Raw genomic sequence first — 14586 nt, 5'->3', positions numbered from 1 at the left:
TTTTTCGGGTTGTGGGTTGTGGGCTAAAACGACGTTAAAAACCCGCGCATGCTCAGAAGCAAGTTATGAGACGGGAGCGCTCTTTCTGGTAAAACTACCGTTCATGATGGAGTAAGCAAATTCATCACGCTGTAACAGACAGAAAAGCGTGAATTGTCTTTTACTAACACAGAATCAGCTAAAGCAGCCCCAAGGGTGGCGTCATCCGCATGGAACTTCCCCTTTACTTCCCCTGTATGTTTTGCACGTCACCACGCTTTGCTAGAGCATTTTTTTAAAACGATGGTGTGTGGGCAACGTCGTTTTAATGACGAAGTTGGAAAAATTTTGTTTTTTCTACATGCCGAAAAACTTCATTTTTTTTCATGCCGAAAAATGATCATGTGTACGCGGCATAAGGCTTGGTAAACTGCAATATAGTATGCTTTTACTCATTAGTCTTCTCTCTTTAGTATTATTTTTTTAACCTTAGCACAATCACTGACTTACTGGATGGCATTCATTTCTCAATGATTTCATTTCTTGACTGCAATTGCTCTTTAGGTTAAATAAAGATGTTTTCTGACTGCTGACTCCATATACTAGTGATCATTAAGCAGTAGTACGAAGCTCAGCAAGTGCTAATGTTTGAATAAATGTCTGTCTGAACACCTGCACTTCCCATTACACTTTTATTAAAAGCTTATCTAAGTGTGCTGAAACAGGTTGAGAACCCCTGGTGTACTCTGCTCTCCCATCTGTGTGAGTCAGGAACCCAGCTGGAGTACAGTTATCAGCACACATGCACACATAATAAGAGAAAAAGTATAACATGATACAATCTGCTAGATCATGGTTTTCATTTTTTTTTTTATTATTTGTAACTGACAGATGTATCGAAGATAAGTTGTTAGATCCTACAAATACATGTTAGTGCATCAGCTTTATAATACTGTTTCAACATGAATTACGCCCAATATTTTTTAAATGTTTGGATGAATTGCGTAATTATGTATCAGCATAACTGATATATTATTTTTATTTACATATTTGTTCTGCTATTAGAAGGTTTCTAATACCCTACCTACATTAAAAGAAGCAGATGATGACTAATAATACTGCTAAATCTCAGCGTATCCTCATTAATCACATGTACGTTTATACAACATTTTTATTTTAAACCCTTGAAATAAATGTGATTATAAATATTAAGATTTAAAAAAAACCAGACTGTGACTTACTAAATACTTAGTAAATCAAATCTGCAGTGGTTAATGTATTTAAGCAGCAAATATTGTTGCACAAAAAAATAAAGAAAAATATACTTTTTCTGAACAACAATAACCTGGAATATGCTAAAGGAATCAAAGATTTTTGAATGCCTTTGATCAAAACATTTGATTCTGGCAAAGCTGTGTTTAATTCTGGAAAAGTCACCATATCAAACGGAATGAAGGTGCTTGATCTCTGCATTCGGAAGAGCATTGTGCTGTATTACATTTCTTTAATAAAATCAAAATGACTTTATCAGGGAATGGATCTATGTCTATAGAATGTAAGGGATCCAGGCACTAAGAGTTATTATTGTCCAGAGAAAACACATAAAATATCAGTTACATTAAATATTCCTGTATATAGAAAAGACAGGCAAAAAGTAGATGTCAAACCCTCCTAAGCATTCAGTAGTCATTCCTAAAATGTCACTTCTGCCTCTTCTGACAGCAATCTGTGAATATTTCTGAGTTTATGAATAATATAAATTGAGATAAATGCATGGACGTCAGCGTCACATTATACATAATATACAGAATATAAGGTTATAAACCTTTCCTAAAAATTGCTCAATCCACATCATCCCTTGACAGCTTAGTATCCTCTGTGGCACAAATGAATAATTTTCTGAACATCACAATAAAATGACATTCAAACAGTGGTGATATATGAAACAAATCCTAGCTTGCCTTAGTTTGTATAGCTATAAAAAGTGAATTAAGAAATACATCTCAGATGCTGCCTATGCTGGTCCCTTCAGACAGACTGTGTTTTCCAGGGGCTCCTGGCTTCCCTTAGGGATCTGTCATAGGGGAAACCTGCAAAGAAGGAATTTCTCAGCTGACAGTTAATGAAAAGGACAATCAGAGTCACTGACAGAAAAAGGAGGACAAAGAGGACAATGTAAGTCATTAGGTCAGGTTTGTTTATCTCCCCTTCCTTGAGCACCCTGGCCGTGGACATGTAGAAGGCTGAAGAGCTGACAGGTCTTTGGGTGCTGCTCAGGTAAGGAGTGTTGGTCTGTAGCATGATCTGGGCTTCTGTAGCACTGCTGGAGTTGAGCAGCATCACTCCATACATGATCATGATGATTTTTTTTCCCTCTCACAGCCCTTTATACATAAGAGACTCCAAGAAGTCACATTTTTTTATCCAAAGTGTCTTGCCAGTTTTTGAATCCAGAATACACAATTTATTTAGGCTAGGGCAGTTGTGTAATGCACACAAATCCATTACTGCCTCTGCCTATAATCTCAACTATTGCAAATAAATCTGTTACTCCAAAACCATAGGTGGATCTGTCTTCTCCTTAAAAACTCTTTCAAACTGCTGTTCCCTCATCTCCAACGGCAACATGCACATCAGTCTAAAAATCCTGGCACAAAGCAATAATGTAATCCTCCTCCGTCTCTCAGTTTGAATGAGAGGGCAGGTATTTGTACTCACAACAGTCACAGAACAGTTTAACTGCTAATTATAACAAAAGCAGACAACGGGAGGTCACATCCTTGGTTTCCACATCTTTGTAGCACATTAGATCCATGTCACAGGGAAAAATGTGAACATATTTTTCCTATGATTCTTCAATAATACTTGCAGTCTTGAGAGCATCAAATGATTGTAGATATCCTTTTAAGAGAGATCAGCCCCCCCCCCCTTTAAATCCTTGTAATCTGTTTGTGCTGTTGAACTAAAATCTGATCTGCCTTTTTAATACACTCCAAAGTTCCTTTCGCCTCGGAGTCTTGATGGTTTCCAACGCGGCTTTCCAGCACACAGCCAGTCTGATCTGTGCCTGTACATACACTAAACATGTGACCAGATTTGCTCAAACTCCAGCCGAGCCTTATTTGATGCAGCAGGGGAGCTTTTTACGCTGTGATGCTGAATATTCCTGGACACTGTGATATCTCACAGCTTCCTGTTATTAAAATTAAATCATTGTGGGCATTTAATCTTCCTGAGTGTATATTGCTGAGCTGCAGACAAGTCCTTGCTTTCCTTTCTAGATTCGCATCTCATATTTGGTATTAGAACTAGAAGCAGGTATTCATTGTCTGTAAATTCTCCAACAACATCTACAGACTGGCAAATAGCATGTTAGTTCTATTTAATCAAACTGCCTTTAAATGGCCATTAAGTCTTGGCTTGCTGCCAGACATTTTTAAATCTCTTAAACTCCTTAGCACTTTATAATACGGAAAATGGAAATATTTTCGAGCTTTACTTCCTAGGATTGCAACGACGCTGGTGATTTTGGATGAGGACGAGTCACCTGTGAATGATCGCTTATTCTTTGATCCATATGTACATGGCAGAGCTGTTTTCAAACCTCAGCAACAGGTAATCTTAGACACGTGAGTAATTGGGGTCTCTGCAATATTATAATATACTGTATGCAGAAATTATTTTATAATCATTTATTATAGCAACCATGAGCCACACTACACTGATGATTTTGTATAGGACAAGTCACCTTTGAATGATTGCTTATTTTTTGATCCATATGTACATGGCAGATCTGTTTTCCAATCCCATCAACAGGTAACCTTACATACCTGAGTAATTTGGGGTCTCAGCAATACTTTTATTATACTATACTAGGAAAAACAGACCCTAATTAAGAGAACTAATTAGGATTTTCACGGTACCACAGCCCAATGTAGATAGAAATATAAAAAAAAAAATATTAGTACATATTTAAAACATAATCATTTAAAATGCCACCTATACTGTACATCTTAAAGGGGTTGTAAAGTAAAAAATAAATTCTTAAATAGCTTCCTTTACTTTAGTGCAGTCCTCCTTCACTTACCTCATCCTTCGATTTTGCTTTTCAATGTCCTTATTTCTTCTGAGAAATCCTCACTTCCTGTTCTTCTGTCTGTAACTCCACACAGTAATGCAACACTTTTCTCCCTGGTGTGGAGTGTCATGCTTGCCCCTTCCCTTGTACTACAGGAGAGTCAGGACGCCCTCTAACACACAGCTCCTCCTGTCGTCCAAGGGAGGGGGCGAGCACGACACTCCACACCAGGGAGAAAGCCTTGCATTACTGTGTTGAGTTACAGACAGAAGAACAGGAATTGAGGATTTCTCAGAAAAAATAAGGACATTTAACAGCAAAATCGAAGGATGAGGTAAGTGAAGGAGGACTGCACTAAGGTAAAGGAAGCTATTTAGGAAAAAAAAATTGTACCTTTACAACCCCTTTAACCTAATACAGATGTATCCACTGCATGTTACAAGCCCGAAGCCTTGTACACATGCTCGGTTTTCTCGGCAACAACCAGCAAGAAAATTGCTGGCAGAGATTTCTTGCCCAGTAAACTGAGAGTGTGTACGAGGCTTTCAGGTTTCTTGTCAAGAAAACTGCATAGAATCTAGACGAGAAAAATAGAGAACATGTTCTCTATTTTCTCGTCGTGAGAATCTCGGCAGTCTTTTCCTGCCGAGAAAACCGAGCGTGTGTATACTTACCTCTCCATGGAAACCCGTGCATCCTCGAAATGACTTTGATGCATGCACGGTAGCTTCCTAGGCATAGGTAGGGTACAGCCAGATGGCGGCGACGACATTGAATGTGACAAGCGCATGCTCGTCGTATGCAATGACGTCACCGCGTTCTTGCCATTCAAAAGAACGACAGTTCTTTTGAATCGAGTGTCTGTACACTCGGGCGGCAAGAGATTCTAGCCAAGAATCTTGTCAGGAAAAACGTTTTTTTTCCTGACGAGATTCTGGTCCGTGTGTACAGGGCTTTAAAGAAGAAGCATTCAATTATGTCTTCCCCACATTTAAAGTGGACCTTCAGTCATTTTTTCATCTTTCCATCTATTAAATCTTCTGCCCGTGTTGTTTTAACTTTGGATAGTAAATCATTTTTTTTCTGCCAGTCAATACCTTATACAGCCCATTTCCTCTTTCTTGTCTGGTCATTAGCCTTGGCCTTCTGACATCATGCACAGCTCTCTCTCACGCTCGTGAGTGTTTGCCAGGAAGAGAGGGGGGTGATCATAAGAGGGACAATGAAAGCTGCAGGGCTGCAGAGCTGGAGGTGTGGCTCTGTGTGTCTGTGCAAATCCAGGAAGTGAACAGGCAACAGCTTCAGCTGCCCACAGTTAAAATGGATGCAGCCAGACTCAGTGGAGGGAGATTTCTGCAGCATATTTGGCAAGTACAGAATCACAGTATATATAAAATAATATGCAAAGTGATTGGAGGGAAGCTTTAGAATAGCAAAGATGTTTTTATTATAAATTATGTGAGCAGACTGCAGTTCCTCTTTAAGATCGAGTCACCTGTGAACGATCACTTATTTTTTGATCCATATTTATATGGCAAAACTGTTTTCAAACCCCATCAACAGGTAACCTTACATATGTGAGTAATTGGGGTCTCAGCAATACTATAATATACTATATACAGTAATACCATAACAATAATTAACAATAGCAACCCAGGGCTAAACTACACTGGTGATATTAATCTCTTGTTACTAAGCAATATAATCACGTATTGGCAAATGCCTCATTAGTAGCACATTGATTTGTGTAGGCTGCAAATAAAATGACAGCCAGCAAATAATTTGTGAAACACTGTTAGAAGACCGTGTTTATGGAGAGATGGAGATGACACAGCTGTAGGGACAGAAAGGTTGCAAACATTGGCAAACTAAGTGAGCAGGACAAACAGACTGCTAAGAAATTTTAATGTAGCCAATAGAATCAATAGCTAGACGTGACACTAAAGTCTGGTTTAAAAATATATATTCTATTTAAAGTATGTATTTCTAACTCAAAACAAGGTACTTTCTATTGTTTTCCGCCTCCAAATCTCCAAAATTATTATGTTCATTCTCTCTGGTCCCATTGTAAGTAAAACCAATGTCTCACTCTTTTTCTCACTCCTGAGATGGACCAGGGATCATGGACTATGGAGTAGGTAGTGTGCATTGGCCTGGATTCAGTAAGATTTGCGCATTAATTACGGAGGCACAGGGCAACGATTTTGCCCTGCGCCCCCGCAAATTTGCGCCGCTGCCCTCGATTCACGGAGCAGTAGCTCCGTAAATTGCAAGGACGCGCCGGCAAAATTGCCCGGCGTAAGCGCGCGCAATTTAAATGATCCCATAGGGGGCGGGAATCATTTAAATTAGGCGCGTTCCCACGCCGATCGTAAAGCGCATGCGCCGTCGGGAAACTTTCCCGACGTGCATTGCGGCAAATGACGTCGCAAGGACGTCATTTGCTTCAAAGTGAACGTGAATGGCGTCCAGCGCCATTCACGAATCACTTACGCAAACGACGTTAAATTCAAATTTCACGACGCGGGAACGGCGGGTATACTTTACGCTAAAGACGCCGTACGGAAACTCGGTAACTTGCGTACGCAGGGCCCGCGCAACATTGTGAATCGGTGTTAGTATGCAATTTGCATACTATACACTGAGCACAATGGGAGCGCCCCCTAGCGGTCATCGCAAGAATGCAGCCTAAAATCTGCGTGGCATAAGAGCCTTTTAGGCTGCAGTCGGCGTTACGATGTTCCTGAATCAGGAGCATTCGTAACACCGGAGCAAGTATGGTTACGCAGGCGCAATTGCTCTCTGAATCCGGGTCATTGACTGCAACTGGTGCGCACTGCTCATTTCAAACAAAAAACGGAGGTTGAGGTGGAAAGGAAAGGTTCAAGAGCTCAGCAAGGACTTTTCAAGGAGGCAGAAAAACACAGTAAGAAAAGATTTAATGAAAAAGAAATTACAAGGCCATTAAAAGGTGGATGTGTAAGGATTATTTTTGAAAAAGAAGGATATTGTTTAGTGGCACTTTAAGCTAACAATCTATAATTTTCTTTGACCTTAAAGATGCTAGTAATTTGACAAAAAAGGCTTTCAGCAATAATGCATCTGAAGCGCAATTTAAAGTATAATAGAAATATGTTTACCATAATTAGGATAATTGATCAGTTAATAGAGCTTGAAATGTCTTCTAAGAACAAAAAAATATCTGAATGAGCTTAGTTGTACTCGCCAAAGTACATCACATAGATGGAAACAGGCCTGAAACAACACATAGTAATAGTCACCATGGGGCAGATCCACAAAAGAATTACGTCTGCGTGTCTATTGATACGCCGCGTAATTTCAAAATTCCCGCGTGATATCTTTGTTTTGTATCTACAAAACAAGATACGACGGCATCTGGGATTGATCCGACAGGCGTACGTCTTAGTACGCCGTCGGATCTTAGGTGCATTTTTTCCGCCGGCCGCTAGGTGGCGTTTCCGTCGAATTCCGCTTCGAGTATGCAAATTAGCTAGTTACGGCGATCCACGAACGTACGTCCAGCCGGCGCATTTTTTTACGTCGTTTGCGTTCGGCTTTTTCCGGCGTATAGTTAAAGCTGCTACATGGTGGCGTACTCAATGTTAAGTATGGCCGTCGTTCCCGTGTCGAAATTTTAATTATTTACGTCGTTTGCGTAAGTCGTTCGTGAATTGGGATTTGCGTAGAATGACGTCACCGTCTGAAGCATTGGCTTGTTCCGGTTTAATTTTGAGCATGCGCACTGGGATACCCCCACGGATGGCGCATGCGCAGTTAAAAAAAACGTTGTTTACGTCGGGTCACGACGTATTTACATAAAACACGCCCCTATCACAGCCATTTGAATTCCGCGCCCTTACGCCGCCAAAGATACACTACGCCGCCGTAACTTACGGCGCAGATTCTTTCAGGATTCAAAAAAAAAGTAAGTTACGGCGGCGTAGTGTATCTTAGATACGCTACGCCCTGGTGCAAATATGTGCCACTGTACGTGGATCTGCCCCCATGATTCTAATGGTTGCCACGCACTCACCAAAAATGGAATGTATTGCAACTCATTAGATGTGGTGGCTGCATTTGTTTTTGTTTTTTCTTGTTTTTTTCTTTACGCTTTTTTCCCTCTATTTTTACCTAATGATCTGGCCAGTAACACACTGCCTGTATAATAGTGGCCCCACTCTGGATGAAGAAGCACAGAGGGGAGGGGAGGGGAGTGTTATATGAACTAGCGGTTTTAGATACACTAATGAATTAAAGACAAAATCCAGCTAATACTTACAAGTTACAGCAACAGTTTTTTTTTTCCCTTTGGATTTTTGGTTTTACATAAATAAACACAATCTGACCATTGTAGCTATCCCTGTCAGTGGTAAATGGTTTGTTTTAACACGCTAACTGCTACATCTCCAGGTGAAAATACAAGAAAGAAAGCCTAAAATTAAAACAAATACAGCCACCACATATATGAATTGGTAGGTACTTTTAAATGCAAGTGCAATATAATTTATTCTTTTATATATATTTTAAAAATAAACAATGAATGTTCTTCCTCTCTGTATCTTCTCCAGAGACTTGTAGAAAGGAAATAGAGGCAAGCAACTGTTTTTTTTAAAGCTTAACAGAAAATTCCACAGCAATTGTATTGCATATCATATGGTAGTTTCCTTTGCTTGTTGGCATGAAGAGAAGTAAGCTGAGTGAAATCAGTTATTGCAGAAATCATCTTCAAAGCACATATTGACCTACTTATTCTTAAAAAAAGATCACCCGAATACAGTGGAGTGTGCATTTGGATAGGGAGGGGCACCAGTTATGACCAACTACACAGAAAAGTTGGACACTTGTGTGCAGTGTTTCGCACTACCCCCGTAGGAGTCGCTTAATATTTGTTTGGTTCTGCACTCTGCCGCTTAATCCCAAGAACTGTCTCAACCCCTCTGGCACACCTGCTTAACAATGTTAGTGTGACACAATAATGAAAGAGCATATAGTATATTTACAGAGACCCTGGGTTCCGGCTTCATCAGTTGTGGCAGTAAATAGAGACTCACACAAGATGTCAATGAACAACTTGTAAAAGTTTTCTATGATGAAAAAATTGTGAAGAATAACATAAATAAATGGTGTGAATAACAGATAAATAACACAAGTATTGATTGTCAGAAATATTTGTTCAAAGCAATAACGTCACATCGCTGTATCCAATAGCAACCTTATAAGGGTATATGTGAACAGATGCACAGTGGAATAGATCCTTAATACTTTAATACCTGTATTGAAGCACCTCCCCACTGAGGCCCCAGCCCAAAGACCACTACACGCAGAATGCACAACAGTGAACACAGTAATAAAAGTACAAGTTCCAACTATGTGTTGCTAAATGGCTCCCTCTAGAGTGCAGGTCAGAGTGATACAAAATTGTATAGCAGTAAAGCCTTGTGATAGAATAAAGTATTGAAAGTTCCTCCAGTTCCAGTTTTCTTGTCTTCAGCTAGCTTAATTATATTGCAGTGTGAGGTGGTGCACGTATTTTTAATCCAAAATAGCAAAGGAAACAGTAACTTGCAGCATGGGGGAAAAGAAAACAGAAAATCTCAGGACCCAGCTATAGAATACTCAGGTGCAATAGATCCACAGCCGTGGAACTACAGGTCTCAGCGGGAGTCTGTATAGCAGACAATCACTTAAGAATAGTGATAAAGATGAGACCCCTGACACAATTCTCAGGGCGAACCCCATTCTGCCGTTTGACCCAAATCATGAAAGCCTGCAGAAAACAGAACTGCTTTTTTCAGTGTCCAGCCAGAGAGAGACTGGGTGGAGCCTGTGCGGCTCCTTTTATTAACAACATGACATCACAAACATAAGCATACAGATTGGTCAGTTCATATAGTTCAGTCCCTTATTACACGCCCCTGTGACGTCTGTTCCTGGCACACTGCACACGTTTCAAAACTCTTTAATTAGCACAAATGCCTTTGTGTCATACAGGGATCTTAAACCCACGTTTGCAGGGGTATAAACAGTTCTCTTGTCGCGAGGCACAAAAGTTCCTTCCACAATCGCCATATTTGTTTTACTTGACGGAGGGGCTTTGGAATGAGGAGCGAGGGGGGATGACCGCTGAATAGCTCTTTGTCTCCTTTCAAGCTGATATGTACTGTGTCTTTAAAACATTATCTGTTTCTTCATGTAAGGATAATAACAGTATTGTAGTATATACCCATACATAATAACTCTATATATCTTATATAGATCAAGCAATAAAAGGAAATAGAACAAATAAACGATATAATGAAAGAAAGGCAACATTTGAGTAACTCAAGAGAAAAGTAACATAACACAAAAATATTAATTTTAGTGCATTCCATCACAATAGTACAGTCACTACATGGATAGGCAAATGCCTTCTCACCACTCAGGATCCCCCCTAGCTGTGGACTCCGTCTGTGTAGATGGCACCTCCGTGACATGCTGCTCCTCCCGGTATGCTGGAACGCCGGTGGCTTCAAAAGCTCTGAAGCGCTGGCTGGTTCTCCTGCTCAATCAGCAGGGATGCTCACAAGGATCCCTCTGAGGCAGGCGATCCGCTCTCTGCTGTAGGCTGCAGGCTCTCCCAGCCCTGGGCACACACACAGGCCTCTTGCTGGTTGTTGAATGGCGTCCAGAGAGGCAGAAACAGGCCACGCCTGTCCTTTTATCTGCTTACCCAGCAGGTTGTTCTCTGAGCTTGGCATTGTGGGTTTGTAGCTTGGCATTGTGGGTTTCTAGTTGCCAGCCTGAGTTAACAACATGAGTACTTCCTAATTGTCCTAAATATCCCACAATGCATAACTGTTTATCTTAACCAGAAAGAACTATCCTGATAAAGTTTCAATGGCCACCAGAGGGAGCCAAACCCTTTCTAAAGAAGCAATACATTTCTCAAATGATAACTTTGGTAATAGACCTGTGCTACAAGTGTATGTGTGAAACACACTGCCAATTTATATACATGTAGTGCTTACCCCACTGGAAACAAACTGGGCCTCTCTTAACTGTTTAGAGGCTGTCAGGCCCAGATACCAGTTCCAGAGTAAACTAACAAACACAGGGTAAGGCCTCGTAACACGACAGAGTTTCTCGGCAGAATTCACCGAGAAACTCGGTCAAAACCCGGATTCTGCCGAGAATCTCTGTCGTGTGTACACTTTTGGCTCGATGGAGCCGCCGAGGAGCTCGTCGAGAAAATAGAGAACATGTTCTCTATTTTCTCGTTGTTCTATGGGAGAAGGCGTCCCGCCAAGCTCCTCGGCGGCTTCATCCCAGAACTCGACGAGGAACTCAACGTGCCAAGCACGTCGAGTTCCTCGGCCGTGTGTACGGGGCCTCAGAGATACTCCAAAACACACGCAGGCATTAGAGGACAGATTCTCAGGTCCTCAGTCCTTCTGGAGCATCCCTAAGTATTGCTGGAGGTAGAAGGGACAGCTAGTCTAAAACCTTGTAAGAGCAGTCACAGTCCTTATAGAATCCTCCAGCATCTAACCCTCAAAGCATAGGAACACCTGAAGCTCTAGGACTAAGCAATATGTTATATTAACAATATCTAGAAACAGTTCCTCAACTAGCTTCCCTGTGACACTCTTCTATGAAAATGGTCCTTCTCTAGCCCAGCTTCCTAAGGTGTCCTCTAGCAAATTTCTTTCAGTCCAATCCCTCAGCCAAGCACATGCTGAGACCTGACAACAAGTGCTCTTCAGTAACACAGGCTGCATCTTAGAGGCAGAGGCCCCAAGAAAGAGAGAGCTCTAATCAGACACTCCCAAATATTTATCTTCTTCCCAGCAACACCTTCTAGACCTACCCCCTTGCCCAGAGATTGGCTGATTTCAGGTACATTTTCATAACCCAGTGGCGTACCCTCCTACTCTATTTCTGGAAATGTCTTTGAGAGACAAGGCAGAAAAGATCAACTACCAGGCTGGCCAGACCTAGAAAATAAATTGCTGCTCAGCAGAGCCAAAAACGAAACATATCCAACCTAGGGCAGGGGGTTATATACAATTTTGGAGTAGAATATTGATTTCTGAGTTGGACTAACATTCACAAATGGGTTTTTGCACTTATTTCTGTCAACAAAGCTTACAGACACATTTTGACAACTTATTTGCTTAAGCACTTTAAGTTTGCGTTTTTTTAAATATAATTTTATGTATATATTTTTTTATGTAAAGTATAATATATTTATTTGCCAATGCATATGCTGCATACAAGGGCCCAGATTCACGTAGGGAGCGCGTATTTGTGAGCGGGCGTAACGTATCCTATTTACGCTACGCCTCCGCAACTTTGACAGGCAAGTGCAGTATTCACAATGCAAAGTTGCGGCGGCGTAGCGTAAATAGGCCGGCGTAAGCCCGCCTAATTCAAATGTGGAACATGTAGGCGTGTTTTATGGTAATTTATTGTGACCCCACGTAAATGACGCTTTTTACGAACGGCGCATGCACCATCCGTGAAAGTATCCCAGTGCGTATGCTTCAAATTAACCTGCAAAAAGCCAATGCTTTCGACGTGAACAGAAATGACGCACAGCCCTATTCGCGAACGACTTACGCAAACGACGTAATCGACGGAAAATTTGCGCCTCATATAGCAGGGGTAACTTTACGCCAGAAAAAGCCTAACGTAAACGGCGTATCTGTACTGCGATGGCCGGGCGTACGTTCGTGAATAGGCGTATCTAGCTGATTTACATATTCTAGGAGTAAATCAGCGTACACGCCCCTAGCGGCCAGCGTAAATATGCAGTTAAGATACGACGGCGTAGGCGACTTACGCTGGTCGTATCTTAGACAAATTCTGGCGTATCTGATTCTTTGAATCAGGCGCCAAGATACGACGCCTCAGACTCAGAGATACGACGGCGTATCTGGAGATACGCCGTCGTATCTGGAGATACGCCGTCGTATCTCCTACGTGAATCTGGGCCAAGGTATGTATTATTTAACACATTTGCACTTTATATGATTAGTTAGGCTAAGATATATATAACAAGTTTACATGTTTGTATGTATAAGGTTATATGCTTTATATTAATTATTAGCTCAAGGTCCATTTACTTGTTTACATGTACAGTATAAGGTGTCATAAGGTAGCATATATTTATTTGCACATTTTTTTGAGCATTTGGATTGCTAAAATGTTACATGTCTCTTAATCTTCAAGGTAAGTAAAGCAAAAATGATGGCAAATTTACATGTTTCATCAGTAGGCTTTATGCTGGCCAAGTGGCCATACATACACATAGGGCCAGATTCACAAAGCACTTACGCCGACGTATCTAGAGATGCGCGGCGTAATTGAAAAATGTGCCGCGCCTGATCCTCAAAACTAGATACGCCCGAAAACCATTTTTTTCCGTCCGACGTTAAATGATTACACCGGCGCATCTTGGAGCGCAAAATACGCCTGACACACCATTGTTTTGATAGGCAAAGATGCAAATGAGGGAGATACTGCGATCCACAAAATTAAGTTTGTGCGGCGTAGGCTACGCCCTGTGGGCATCTGTTAGTTTCCCGGCCGGAAGTTACACTTTATAAAAGGTGCCCTAACTTTGCTCCAGCCGTGTAAAGGTCAGCTACAGCAACACCATTAAGGAAGAGCTGAGCACACACACTTGCCGGACTACAATCTGTATGCCAACATGCCAGGGGCATCCATGCTCATAATTATACTAGTGACTTTAGAGGCGCAAAGAAGGAGGAGGGAACAGAGGAGGAGGAGGGCAGTGGGCACAGGAGAGGATATACTGCAGACGCCTAGATGTCTTTGGCATGACTGCTTCTGAGGTGTATCCCAACTTCAGATTCAACTGTGAAGCCATCCTGGAAATAACAACAATCCTGCAGGATGACCTCACCAGCCCAACACACCGCTCACATGCAGTGGAGCCACTGATCAAGGTCCTGGCAACACTGCATTTCCTTGCCACTGGCTCTTTTCAGCGCACAAGTGGAGGTGTGGCTGGGATGTCACAATCCTCCATTAGCAGATGTGTGCACCAGGTTGTCCCTGCAATCCTGAGACGCATGGCCAACCAAATCATCAAACCCACCCAGGAGGTCCAGCGAATGAAGACAATTACAGATTTTTACAAAATTGCCAGATTCCCACGCACCATCGGGGCCATTGATTGCACACATGTGGCACTACAGCCCCCCCGTGAAACAGAGCACATGTACTGCAATAGGAAGCATTGGCATTCAATCAATGTACAGGTGATAGTGGATGCCCAATACCTCATATGGCACGTCCGTGCCAAACACCCCGGGTCCAGCCATGACAGCTTCATATACCGTCAAAGCGACATCCCAAGACAATTTGAACAGAACGTGTATGGGGACAGCTGGCTGGTTGGTGAGTGACATGGGTGTCAGGTATGACTGCCCCCCCCCATGATGCAGACATCACGAGGGGCACATGCATGACTAACATCCTCCTGTCTTTTCCCTTCCAGGTGA

General features: G+C 41.8%; 1 protein-coding gene across 1 annotated transcript; it reads right to left on the bottom strand.

Moving 5' to 3' along the window:
• Nucleotides 1-832: 832 nt before the first annotated feature.
• On the bottom strand, nt 833-3358 carry SMIM32 (small integral membrane protein 32). The gene has a single exon (XM_040344658.1). It carries the CDS (start codon nt 2335-2337, stop codon nt 2008-2010), a length of 330 nt encoding a protein of 109 aa, XP_040200592.1. The 5' UTR covers nt 2338-3358; the 3' UTR covers nt 833-2007.
• Between the last annotated feature and the right edge of the window lie 11228 nt (nt 3359-14586).

The sequence above is a fragment of the Rana temporaria genome, chromosome 3 (genome assembly GCF_905171775.1).
Source record: "Rana temporaria chromosome 3, aRanTem1.1, whole genome shotgun sequence".
Lineage (NCBI taxonomy): Eukaryota > Metazoa > Chordata > Amphibia > Anura > Ranidae > Rana > Rana temporaria.
Note: the sequence above shows the minus strand (reverse complement) of the source record. Positions and strands in the feature narration are given on the sequence as shown.